Below are 13,896 nucleotides of genomic sequence, written 5' to 3'. Positions count from 1 at the left end.
CAGAGCAGTCCGAAATGAAAATGGGTCACTTGGTCGGGTGGTTCGGACATTATCAATGTCCACCACCACAGTAAGATTGGCCTTACATAAAAACAGTGGTGACTGTGGTGGTGGCCCTTACAGAGCTGCTGTTATTTCCTCTTACCTACCAGTAAGTTGTCCAAATGACGTGGAGAGTCTAAACGACAGCTTCGATCTGTTACAAACTTACATTCCAGGGAGTTTGGTGGTCAGCGTGCTCACTTTGGCTGAGTTACGGAAATCACGACTGTACTGAATTAGGGAACCGGCGACAGGTGAAGTGGGATCGGACCACACGGCAAGCAGCAGATTACAAAGGATAGTGTGGATCAAAACACAGAGCAAAAAGGAGTTTGCTCCGGGTCAGTGACTATGAAGGATAGTTATTAGAGCACTTCATGGGCCGGATAAATCCGTTATCCACGGATAAATCCGTGGACCGGATAGGATTGGATCCCAAATTTGGAAAAATAGAACGGATCTGGGCAGGCCGGATTTGGGAATTGAATGTTGAACACGGATCAGAACGGATAAAATTGTAGCATTCAATATTCATGTTAAGAATTAGGTAACTTAACTTGTTAGGCACTGCAGCAGAAGTATTAATTGATTTACATGAGATTTATAAGCATACCTTTGTGAGCCATGATAGTCTGTAAGGTATATGGCAGCACCAACCAAATTTTTAAATATAGATGGTCACAACATAAAATCTGCAGACTCAGCCATGTTCCTAACCGAGGAAGCGAGAACAACCGCCATGGCATCATATCCACCATGGCTCGCTGGTTCCTGAATGAGATACGAATCATGTAAAAAAATGTGTTAATAACTCACTTGTCCTGAGAACAGTCCCCATATAATATGTATAAAAACGATAATGCGTTCTCGAATTTTTCAATCTTCCAGACAGCAACAAACACTGCGCAAGGTTAGAAACACATGCGCAATAACAGATGCTTTTAACCAGCTGAATAAAACGCTGCAAAAAAAAAAAGTTTTAAACTTGGCGCAATGCCTCGTGGATGATTTTTTTAGAAATAAAAACGATCCAAGACGATATTAAATTCTGATGTTATCAACATTTTCAGTGTAAATGACGCCAAAAAATATTTCTGATCAGAAATTCAACTGAAAGGGTAAACGAATCAATATTACGTCATCAGCTCGCCTATTTCATAAAGAGAGAGCGGATCTTAAAAAAATCAATCCTTGCTTGCTTTTTTGCGCCACTATCGTCAATTTTGTCTGTGTATTGTGTTGTGTCGTCTTGTTGATACGACAAAATGCCGGTTTAACTTATCTTCCTTTCATTTTAGGACCAAAGTCAGGCTCAAGGCTATTTAATACCTACCTTTTCAGCTGGGTTTTCAGTGTCAAATTCTTTGTAGAGTGTGTCAGACCACATTCCAAGGCTAGTTTCCAAACAATGTGTTTTGAGGTGTTTTGATTCTGCCTTTTCCCATATAGAATGTTGCCAATGTCATGAAACTTTATTTATTCATTGTATTATACTTATTATTACCTACCATTTGACTTACTAATTGATTGTGGTTTTGCTATATGAATAAGTACTCTTCCTTTTATAGACCACAGTAGATTCTTAACAATTCTAATGATAGCCAACCTTGTGAAATGCTGAGGTCCATGTCAATGTGTTACCCCTATCCTTAGCAATGCAGCTTTTACCACAAAATGTATTTTGCAGTGGCTAAGATTGCTGTTATTACAATTTGATAGCTTCCTAGTGTCCAACGTTTGGATCTTATGGCGATATGCTGATAGTCTCACAACCGGTTTGTAATGAAACGGATTATTATGGATATTTTTTGGATGTATGGCTGAGATACGGGCCATGGGCGGGCCGGATTTTGAAATTCAAAGAAACACGGATAATGGGCGGATCTGGATATGACTTGCCGGATATGGGCCGGGCCGGATCCTGAAAAGCCTATCCGTGAAGTGCTCTAATAGTTATCAATCTGGACCTCTGACAAACGCACTTTATTTAATTTTGTGAAACTTCAATATGCGAATATTAGGAATTATGTTCTTGGATACTCGAAAATAATTCGCGGTATTACGTTGTCACGTGTATAAAAGCCTTAAAATGAGCGACCATTTTGAACGATCTCGGAAGTTTTTGCGACACTACCTTATCACAAAATTGATCGCAAATTTTTGTGAAAAAGGTAGTGCGTCTAAGAAGGTTATGTGGAAGAAGAGCTAAAGGGGCAGCGCCAGTAATAAACACAGTGTGAAATGAAATCTAGAGCGCTTAAGACATTTGCATTGTAGAAAAATTATAAATCAAAAACAGCCAACGGTAGCCAAATTGAAGCTGGAAAACTTTGCAACACAAAGCGACAGGTTCATCCGTGACTGTAATGTCTCGGAAAAAGTTCCAAGCACAATTCTTTTTAAGTTCGCGACTTGTGTCGGTGAGGTACAAAACAACAGTGCCGGATCCGAAAACCAGCGGAGCGACCTCCGTCGGCGCCTTTGGGTTTCCTTGCGCACTGTTCGACTGAACTCCTGAGGAGGAGCTGACAGGTATACAGACGGTGTCGTTCTAAGGAGCTTCTGGTGTCCCAGAGACTGGACATGAGCTGGAGTTGTGAAGTTTGAAGCCGGTGCGGAGAGGGATAAGCCGTTGCTAAGAGAAACCAGGAACCGCTACGGTGATGGCCGATCAAAAGCCGATAGTAAATAATGAGAAGGCGCTGAAAGGTTAGTCGGGGCTGGGGGGATAAGAACCGATACCGAAAAGTGATTAGCCATAGCTGGGCCAGTGGTAGAGATGAACTAACTCCCTTGTAACCGACCGAATACGATAGCTAAGAAATAACCGCCCAGCCACCAGTTTTATTATGATAGATGTCTCTATGTCTCAGTGATGTCTCTATCAAAGACATCGCTGTGTCTAATTTTGTTCTGCAGCGTCCGGTCTGAAGAGTAAAATACTTTCCAAAAAAACTAAAACAGTGTTGCTATTTCCACTAGACTTTGATCAACCTAAACAAATAACTCTTGAACGAAGGTTCGCAACGGAAGCAGAATAATTGAATAATCCCATACCGACTGACGACTGCGCCCTCTCCGAGGCACTGGCGTCCCTTCATGGGCAGACAGACGACGTCCCATCGACGGAGATAGCTCAATACTGCCATCAATTCCCAGCTTATTTCCCCATACGTCGCCGGCACTGCTCGATGTCACCACTGACCTTTACATTCGATATTTTCCACGTGCGCCGCAGCGCAGTTGGCGACGAAATTCACGAGAGATAGGCACAGTGGAGGGATGAAAAAGGCGATCGGCAACTTATATGGGAATGAATTGATGAGTTTCAAGATTGATTAACTCATTATTTTTATCAAATTAGAAGACTGCTAAAATTTATCTAGAGGAAGTGTTGAACGTTGTAGCACTTGTAACACAAAAAAAAACAGATTCACTATTATAGTTGCGTTTATTTTTTCCTAATAATGGGAACAGTTATATGCGCCATGTGCAGCCCGACGCTGAAATAACGTGCGGTTTTACCAATCTCAATGAATGGCTTTAACTGACGATTTTTTAATGCGGAGTGATCGAAAAGAAGACGTCAATAGATACAGTTGCAGCTGCAAGGGTGACGATACATTTAGGCAACATTCAAAGTTTCATTGTAGTCTGGCTAATCGTAAGCTTCAGAAGCAGAGCATATCCTTGACCGAAACTGCACATTTCTTCTGCTGTGGACTGTACTTTGTACTTTTTACCTACGTCAATTAATGCGGAATCATTTTCTACATTAAGGAATGACGCAGCCTTACTTTGTATAATTAGGTGTACCTATTTTTAGCTACAATGACCTCCAATCCTAAAAATGTCGCACCAAGTCATGAATGTCTGACACAAACTATGCTTGAAATGAGTACCTGTGAAGGCCCATTCAGCGACGCAATGCATAATTTACGGTAGTCGGGTCTGGGGACAGGCAAACCATTTCGCGGCAACATTGCCGTGTCATTCATGCCGTTGCATAACGAAGACGTGTGGCTCCGTAAGGACTCAAGTGAAGTGACTCGGGCTCCGTCAGGACTTGGTACAGGAGCTATCGCTCAGTATGTAATCAGTGAAGAGCTCAGGTTCTGTCAGGATTAGATGAGTCGCAAGGCTGCATTAAAATTTGAAAACAATTTTCGTTAAATTTTCCATTGAAAAACAATCTGTCCAGCTCTATAAAGGAGCTCGGTATTTTCTGCAGTTGATCTTGTCTTGGCATACTCTACCAGGCTTTTGCAATCTAAACAATTGATAATGTTCGCTTTGAAGGCCAAGTGTGAGAAACACTGCAGCTCTGGTACCTTCAGTACTGTATAACACAGTTTTCTGTCTTTCAGTGTTTGAGAATGCCTCACCACAGATCGAGAGGGGGAAAGAGCGGGACAGATGATGCTAGAGGGAAGGGTGAGAGGGGGTTCGGGAAAGATGACGGACCTCTAGCAAACGACCACGGTAATGGTGCAGAAGCGACACTAATGATCGCAGGGAGGCCGGGCTCGACAGGGTAATCGCCCACTAATTCTCCCATGTGGTAGCAACAATAATGAGAAAGGCTCGACGAGCATAGCGCCGACCGACAATACAGCGAGGTGTCGCTGGTGTGAGAAAATAGAACACGGCCGTGGAAATGGGTGGCCATTTGTGTAGTAAGTAGCATATCATTTATCAGCTATTGTCGCTTGAAAATAAACAAGATTTCTCTGAAAAAATTGACAGTACTGCTAGACGGCAGCTCTTTTTTACATCTACCAACAGGCATCGGACTTGCTGGGTTTCGTTGACACAGCCAAATAACTGAGCTTGCCAAGGGTATTGCGCTAGGCAGCATTATTGTTTGGTCAGCGGTATTCATAGAATCACTTCGATAGATTGCATTTGTCTGCGGTTCTCAACGCCCTACTATTCTCTGGGACAATCATCTCGCGTGCCTCCTTCCGTCTCCATACGTCTGTATCTTGTCTTTATATTTGTGATGCTGTAACACTAAAAAGAACAAAAGACAAACAATCACATCAACAGTCCCAGTCAGCCCACACTTGTGGCTAGAAGTGGAGCATCAACCATATATTGCAATGATTCCTCAAAGCCGTAAAAACAGTTATATGGCTTTTTTACGTCAGCAACTAAGCCACCGCCAGATCCCAGCTTTAGGGGAAGGCTAAAATTGCATTGCTTTATTTGTGCAAAACATTGACAAAGAAGAAAAAGTAAGATATGACCTGATTATATAATTTAGAAAATTATGAATGTTAGATGTAAGTACATACATACAACCAATCACATCAGAGTGGCAATGTTAGTTCAGGAGGAAACCAACTGAGCTGGCATATAAACCAACCAAAATGTCATTGTATTGTATTCATTTCGGGCTACACTAAGGTAAAAATTGTGTTATAACAACTTTTTACCTCAGTGTAGCCCGAAAGGAACACGAATTATAATCATTTACCTGAGGAAGATTAGAAATGACACTTCGTCAATACAAAATGCCATTGATTATAACGGTAACCATATTTGATCACCAGAAAGGATAAATGCCGTTACAAAGAGGCCAAGCCATAGGCCTGACACTTCAATCGGAATATTTCGGGTGTTGAGCCTCGTAATTGTCACACTGAATTACAAAACCACCATTCCGTAAATGTGAGCTACTGAAAACAGGGCGCAGCTTTCGATGATTGCAATTAAGAGTTCCGATGACTGTGATTAAAAGATAATCCTTCACCTAAATTAGTACGATGATGAATGTCATAGCGTCCGACGTGGATGCTGTTAATGACAGAACCATCCTGCAATGAAAGCCAGGCTCATTTGGGTCTATCCTTTTATTTCTGTATCAAAATCCTCTCGGATAACGGCTCCCGTAGCTCTCCTTCCCTAGCCTGACATTCTTGGTGGTCGCCAAACCAGCCGAACGAACCAACACATTTATTACGAGTTAATCTACGAGCGGGCCATTAAGTGCAGCCGGGCTGTGGTCCGAGCAGAGTGGAGCTGCGAGCACGAGTCGCCATACAAGCTGGCTAGGCCGGCTCGCGCTTGTGCGTACTGTGCGTTCGTACGGGGCAGGCTAGTTGTCAGTTGTCGGACAAACGGATGTTATTTTATGTCAGGTCAGGTTTTACCGGTCTATTTAGAACGTGCCCTGGAATGGACAAATAAGTTAAGAGGAATGTACGCTAGATTGACCACCAGCTGGTGCACTGCAGTGGCTGAGCCCATCCTTTTTGGACGGGAGTATACTCTGATGGGAGTGGACAGGCCACCCACGCACTCGAGAGGTCATTTCACAGTGGAGGGACCTGCTCTCGCCGGAGCTGCCTACCATCATAGAACAGGAAAGCGTAATGAAATTTTCGTTTAGGTTTGCCGAGAGGAAAGGAAAGAAAAGAGGAAAGATCCCATTCTTTTCGTTACGAGGAACAAAGATTGAAATTGCTCAGTCAGTTTCTTGCTGATCCCAATGTAACTTTTTGCGCTAGAAGAAAGACATTCTCAGGTTTGGGATGCTATTCTGTAAGTCATTCAATTACCCGCAAGCGGAGGAAAATAAATTAACGATGGGTCGTTTGGTGCCAAAGTTAATCAACTCAAGATGAAGGATGGAGCCCAGCCGTCTCCTCGTGGGCTCAGACCGTTGAATCACCGCACCGCAAAATGAGACAGGTGCTTCAGTATTTTTTTTTCTAAACCCCAGACCATCCACCTACATAACCGGCGGCCGGCTGTATTTTGCTAGCATACAAAAATGCATAGCAGTCGTCTCGTGACGCAATGAGCCCGTGTGAGACTGTCGATTTGTCAGTTGTTTTATCCATTATCTGATGAACTGATCTGGCATTGAGAACATTACAGCCGCCGCATTAGCATTCCACTTGCTACGTACTTGGGACTTCAGGTTGATATAAATAGACATCCAATTAATCAAGCGAACACATTCAACTCCCAAGCTATTGTCAGCAGCCAGAAAGCATTGCCTTAAATAAATATCTAACGTAACAAAAGAACTGAGTGATATCCTGTGATACCATGATACCGTGATACCATGATATCATTATATCACATGTGATACATGTGATACCCTATAGGCACTGCAGCTCAGTGAGGCTACGACACATAACATTACTAGAGAAAAGTGTGCTCCAGCAATACACTAAAACAATGTGTCTGACATAAGGCGCATACGACACGCGCCGGTATAATTCGGTCACGGAAACGTCCTCAATTCTGCGGACCGGCACAGCAGTCAACGGTCTGCATGGCGTATATAGGCCTTATCGCCGCACAGGCGCCCACAATTCAGCTGCCGAGACGGGTGAAAACTGAAAATATGCAATTGGGCAAGCATACGCTGACATCACTTTGCAACGGCGTGGTATATGGAGATTTGAGGCGAATCATTTTTTTATGAAATTATGTGCATATCGGCTTTACGGTGCAAAAGAAACTCAGTGTGATGAGCTAAAATGTCTATGCTTACATAATTTCACCAAAGTCATAACCCGCGCCCTGATGGGGGGGCCATTTTGGCCCCCCCCTGTGGTTTTTCTTAAATAGCGAGAAAACGGCGGCGCGCAGCGCCGCCAAATTTTGGGTACCTTACTGGGCATCAATTTAACACCTTTACACAAAATTTCAAGTCACAGGTCACCTCAGGTCAGGAGTTATTGAGGTCAAACTGAGGTCATGTTCGAGCAAAAATGAGCAAAAAACATGACATCTTGAAACGCTCACCAATTCTACAGTTAACAAGCAATTTTAAAGTTCTTTATGTGGTTGTGTAGAGAAAAGACGGCGCTACAAAACTGCTATCTCGGATTTTCGAAATTTTGGGATTTTGACCCCAAAAATAAAAAAATTGTTTTTTTTAGAAAAACTCAAAAAATTTCAATTTTTTTTCGAATTTCGAAAAAACCGGAATATTTGTGATAGTCCCTACGGTCTTCGATATACATACCTAATTTTAGATCGATACCTCTTTTTTGGCCAAGTTATAGCAAAAAAACTGTTAAAAATTGATGACGTCAAATTTTTGAACTCAATTTTTAGCAATTCTAGGCCTGGTAGCGCAAAACGGAGACCACCATTGAACTCCCCGTGACGAGCTGCTGCATCGAATCGATACCCATTTTATGCAAAAATATCAACTTTGAAATTTGACCTAATTTGACCTGACCTTGACCTGACCTTGACCTGACCTTGACCAAAACGTGACCTAAGCAGGCCCTAAAGTCTGTCTGACCCACATAATCGCATTTGTCATGTAAAATGGACCATAAAACATGTATCACACGACACTTTCATATTGTGACCCCCCCAGTGACCTGACCTCTGTGACCTGACCTGGTATCAGTGACCTCAAATAGCAAAATATGTGTTTGAAGAACATTTCTCCACCGATGATTTTCAATGAAATGCATTTTACTCGATTTTACAACGCATTTCTTGAAATGCCTGTAAACGGTGAAAATTCGACCTTTGACCTGACCTGTGACGTCATCGGTTTGACCGAGGTCAATGAAATTGGGTCACAAGGTAGTTCCCTGTTGGGGCTATCCAACACCGTTTACCCCTTGTCGCTATATTGCGTGGTTCTCGAGATCTGAGGGGGGGCCAAAATGGCCCCCCCCCCCAATCAGACCGCGTTGCTCGGCAGACCCCATCTGGGCGCGGGATAAAAATGATAGCCCGCGCCCCACTGGGGGGGGGCTATTTATAGCCCCCCTCCCGTTTTTCTGCAACAACTTCCAAACCGCTTGACGTATCGACGCCAAACTTTCAGTACCTTCGGCTGCATCAATTGGACACCTTGTGTCAAAATTTGAACTTCGTACCTACCATAGGTCGGCCGGAAATGACGTCAGAGTGACGTCATGTTCGGCCGATTTCGACGCAAAACATTGAACCACGGCAATCGCTTCCAAGAGCTCAGTTTTTAAGCTAGATCCAATTTCTTTGCATGAGAGGACTCAGAATAGACTGCACTATCAAACTGCCATCTTGGATTTTCGAAATTTTGAAAATTTCGAAAATTTTATATAACAAAATTCAAAATTCATATTTTACATTTTTTCATTTTTTTTTTTTTACTTTTCGAAAAAAACGGAATATATGTGATAGAACGCATTATTATGACTAACTCTAGCAAGTTTTAGCTAAATATCTTCAAAAATGGCTAAGTTATACGCATTATTGCAAAAAATTAACAATTAATAATTGTTCAAATCAATTGTTCAGCACGAATTTGACATCGTACGCCAATATAAATAGCACCATCGTGTTCCTGAGCTCAAACTGCATCCAAAAGACACCTTTTTTGTTGAAAAATGTTAACTTCAAAATTTGACCTTTTTTGACCTGAAAGTGACCTGACCTAAACTAAATTTGACTCAAAATGACCTTGAATGACACAGACGACATCAAATTCGAAATGTTTGGCCTAAATGGACCATAAAACATGTGTCACGTGACCGACGGATGATATCATATTTTCGTGACCTGTGATGACCTGACCTTGACCTGAAAATCAAAGTACAAGTTTGGTACCCTCAGAGTATCTAGAGCATCTGTTCACGAGTGTGTGAACCAAAAATGAGCCTGATCTGACTTTTAAGACGGCGGCCAGAGCCCAAAACGTGAAGAAGCCAAAATGCTAATAATTTTTACTTTGACCTGACCTGTGACGTCATTGGTGACCTCGAGTTCAATGAAATTAGATTTCGCTCGACAGTTTTTCCGGGGCTATCAGACGCTGTTTGAATTTTGACGATCGGCCTAGTAGTTTCAGAGTTAGGAGGGGGCATGAATAGCCCCCCCCCCCCCCCCAGTAGGGCGTGTTATACGCAGACCCCAGTGGAGCGCGGAATAGCATTGCTTAATTATTTTGTAAAATAAATTAAGTCCGAATCTTTTGATAGAAAGCATTCACAAGGACAGAGCCCCGCTAAGCGAAGCTTGTTGCGTTGATCCTGCCTTCTACCCTCCGATCGCGCAGTCCCAGGTCTACGGCAGAATTTAGAGTCCAAAGTTTAACATGCGCGCATAGCCACGCGCGGTCGGTCCCCTCGCTGACTTCGCCAAGGCGGTATGTAATTAACACGTCGTCACCATTTCAAGGGCAACATCTGGGGGTGAACCTCAAAGGAATAGAGTTCAAATGGTCAAACTACCTGTGACGTAAGGGGGCTGAGTTCTTCAGCTGCTGAGCGCGTACATTGGTGACGCCTCGATACTTCAGAGAAGAAAGATATTCCATCTAGCCCTTTTGAGAAGACTGATCAGCTGAGAGAAAATAATAGAGTGTGTTCTGTGTTCGACGGGACACCGCTCCGCGCGGCGCCCGACTCTCCTCTGGCGGAGCGGACTGTAAACACTCCTTTCTGGGGCTAATCAGACCAGCGGGTCCACGGCATTTGGGTGAAATGAAACTCGTGCACACCCTATTCAACACAAGTAGGTAGGCGAAGGGTTTTAGGCAGATCGATCGGATATGAAGGATGGCCACAATTCAGCAGCCAGGAGCCACGGCAATTCAGCGTGACACAGGTGAGAGATAGAAGTCACAATTCAAGCGACAAGGAGGCCCACAATTCAGCAGACCAGGAAGGGTAAATGGGAAGGTTAAGTGAGTAGAGATAGAAGTCACAATTCAAGCGACAAGGAGGCCCACAATTCAGCAGACCAGGAAGGGTAAAATGGGAAGGTTTAGTGAGTAGAGATAGAAGTCACAATTCAAGCGACAAGGAGGCCCACAATTCAGCAGACCAGGAAAGGTAGAGGAGTGAAGGTAAGGTAACTTGTGTAGAATGAAGAGTTGCGCACGCGCCGCACACGCCCGATTCTAACTCCGCCCGCTCACTGTTGCTCACTGTGTCTCGTTGCTTCTACACTTCCCGACACAGCACTGAAGAGGTATTTCTATATTGCGGTGTCCAACGAACGGTGCGACGGCTACGACAGGACAGAGGCACGTCCGCACGCTGCGGAGGCCAGAACAGAACAGGACGAGAAACATGTTTACATCAGTTTAAATATGGCGAGAAATGGGGTCACGAAGAATAGCACAGATGGGGAGCTGAAAGAATCCAGAAACTAGGGAGAAGAAAAAACACGTCTAGCGACGCGCAACGGTCCCAAAATAGCCGCACCTGGCCGGTCCGCGCGCCTACCTGGGACGGGGACGCCGGCGTGGACAATACACATTCCAGACGCCGCCGTCAAAAACAGGGGGGCCGGTCTCGGCCCTCCCAGGCTGCGCGGCGGCGGAAGGGTCAGGCGGCCCGGTCAGGCCGGGCCCGGGCGGCCGGCGCCCTCGCGGCCGGCCGGTCCCGGCGGTCTACCTGGCCGGCGACGAGCCACAGCCGGTGCATATACATTCATACGTACATGCGGCGGTCACAAGAGTTATCAGAGGTAAGAAGAGAAGAGATAATTTGGTTATTGGCAAGGTGACTAAAAAGGCGGTGAGATAACTTCAAGACGAGATGTAAACAAGCAGAGGAGCACGGTCATGAACAGATAAAGATGTCGAGAGGAACGGGACGGATATGAGAAGATAGAGGAGCGGTCCAATTGATGAGCATCGACCACAGACAGACACACATATGAGCCGCTCAGCTGCATGCCAACTGAGGCTGTCATCGGACGGAGACGAGGGCCGGTTCGATACAGCACGACAGCAGACAGAGGGGGAGGGAGGCAGCGTGAGGAGTGGGCGGAGGGGAGTTAATGGGCCGTGGGTGATCGGGACAGAGGACTGGAGGCTGGCGCACCAGTGCCGCTATACTCGAGTCCATTGGCCAGTGTCCCTGTGGAATGTCGGCGTGGTCTGGACATCGCGGTGTCGGTTGGAATGGAATGGCTCGTCACTCGTCAGTACCGCAGAATTTTGAGTGACGAAAAAATAATCGATACAGATCTTCGTTGTATAGGCTTTCGTGGAGGATTGAGGTTTTTCGGAGACTACTATCAGACCTGAACCCATAGCACGAGCAAAATGAAGACGCTGCCATTCGTGGTTAATGATGCAGTACAACACACAATACACACAACAAGGTCAGCAACACACACCATCAACGCCAGTCTGTTCAGCGAGGGAGGCAGAAAACGGAGACCAGTGCGTGATGTGTAGCAGATTTCCACAATTCACTGAAGACAACACAGAGGTCTGCGACTAGCTAGTGACATTTCGGAGATTCACCCGCTTCTCGCCGGCGATGTAAGTTGTAACAGAGGTGCGAGGCGCACCGATGGCATCCCTGAGGTCCGCGAGTTACACCACTGATATCCCAGAGGTCCACAGATCACCATTGGTGTTCCAGAGGTCTGTGACTCACCAGTGATGTTCCAGAGGTCCACAACTCACCAGTGATGTTCCAGAGGTCGTCCAGACAGGCGGTGCGCAGGCCGTCGGTGCTTGGTGCAGAGGTCTGCAACTGGTCGTCCTCACGCCGCTCGCGGCCGGCGGAGAGGGAGGAGCGCTCCAGCCTCTCGAAGAGGACGGCTCCCGCCACTGAATAGGCCACCACCAGACCGCAGAGTCCGGCGTGTGAACAGAGCCGAGCGCCGCAGAACCGGAGACAGCGGGCCACGCTGCTGCCGCCGTCACCGGCCGTAGGGCGCCGCGCTGGTCTCATCGTTCCGTGAAGGCTACCGGCGCGGTTCGATCGGGTCACAACATGTCAAAAAATAGGTCTTAGGTCCATGTGTGCCCGAAGAGAATCACTTGAAGCTATTCAGGGGTCAGTACATCGTTTGGCTGCACAACATTATCTGCATTGCAGAAAATCCATACTTCTCATTCAAAGAATTTAGTCAAAGCTGGAGTATGAATGGTCCCATCTGAGCCAGAACAGTGAATGCAGTTTTTCTTTAGACCTTGGGGTCATCTGAGTGCAATGCCCAGCCAGATCAGTAAGAGGGCCGAGGGATCCGCAATTACGAAAGAGCCGTGATGTCACTGAGTGTCACGAGGTGTGTTTTCTCACGACCGACGCTCACAGATCACGGTAACCAAATGTCGTCTGCTGTCTGCACCCGTTCTCGTAACGCAGATCTGATTTGATCTGACACTGAGTTGACCTGACCTGACCAGGGTCACCAGCTCGGCTTTGTATCGCGAGGAGTATCACTCAGTTCACAGCGGCGTATCACTCTTCCGAATCTCACTATGTCCGTTCTTCTTTCGCACGATCCTCGGCAGCTGACGGAACGATAGCCTCGCCCCTGTTGCAGCTGACTACCGACCGTCGCGTCGGTTCCACCGCCCGCGACCCCGCGAGCTGTCCGCGCCGACGGTGGGGGGGGGGGGTCAGTCTCCTCGGGGGGGGGGACACGAGCCGAGCCGCCGCTGTCGACGACAGTAGCCGTGACGTCACCACACCGTCATGACGACAGTTACGACCACGTCATAAGCCGCCTGCGGGCAAAAGAAGAAATAAGGGAGCGTCATACGGCGGCCGAGGAGGCGCGTCCGGACGATAGTTAGGGACGCGATGGGGCCGTTTGACCCAACTGGCCACTGGATATCTCAAAATATGCGGCGTAAAACAGAAGTGCGACGGTTAAATATAGAAAGGAATTGATATACGCCCGTTGTAAATGCAGTAATGTCATGGATATAAATTAGTGTGATTGGAGATCAGAAATGTAACGCATCGAAAACAAAAATAGATTGTTATAGTTAGGTACAACAGCAGTGGTTTCAGCACTACTTAATAATTTAATAATGAAAAAAGTCTCACTCTTCCAGATTTTGAATATTATATTATGGAGTGTCTGAAAAATGGCATGATGACAGTTCATAGTAAAACACCTAACTCTTCA

At 45.7% G+C, this 13,896-nt stretch overlaps 1 protein-coding gene across 1 annotated transcript in view; it reads right to left on the bottom strand.

The window, feature by feature from the left end:
- LOC122371070 overlaps window positions 1-12,707 on the bottom strand; it is a 71,887-nt gene extending 59,180 nt beyond the window's left edge. The window contains exon 1 of the mRNA XM_043347150.1: window positions 12,437-12,707. Within this exon, the coding sequence (XP_043203085.1) occupies window positions 12,437-12,707 (271 nt within the window). The remainder of the gene's footprint in view (window positions 1-12,436) is intronic.
- Between the last annotated feature and the right edge of the window lie 1,189 nt (window positions 12,708-13,896).

This window comes from Amphibalanus amphitrite, unplaced genomic scaffold, assembly GCF_019059575.1.
Source record: "Amphibalanus amphitrite isolate SeventyFive unplaced genomic scaffold, NRLGWU_Aamphi_draft 001200F_arrow, whole genome shotgun sequence".
Classification (NCBI taxonomy): Eukaryota; Metazoa; Arthropoda; class Thecostraca; order Balanomorpha; family Balanidae; genus Amphibalanus; species Amphibalanus amphitrite.
This window is presented reverse-complemented; position numbering and strand designations above follow the sequence as displayed.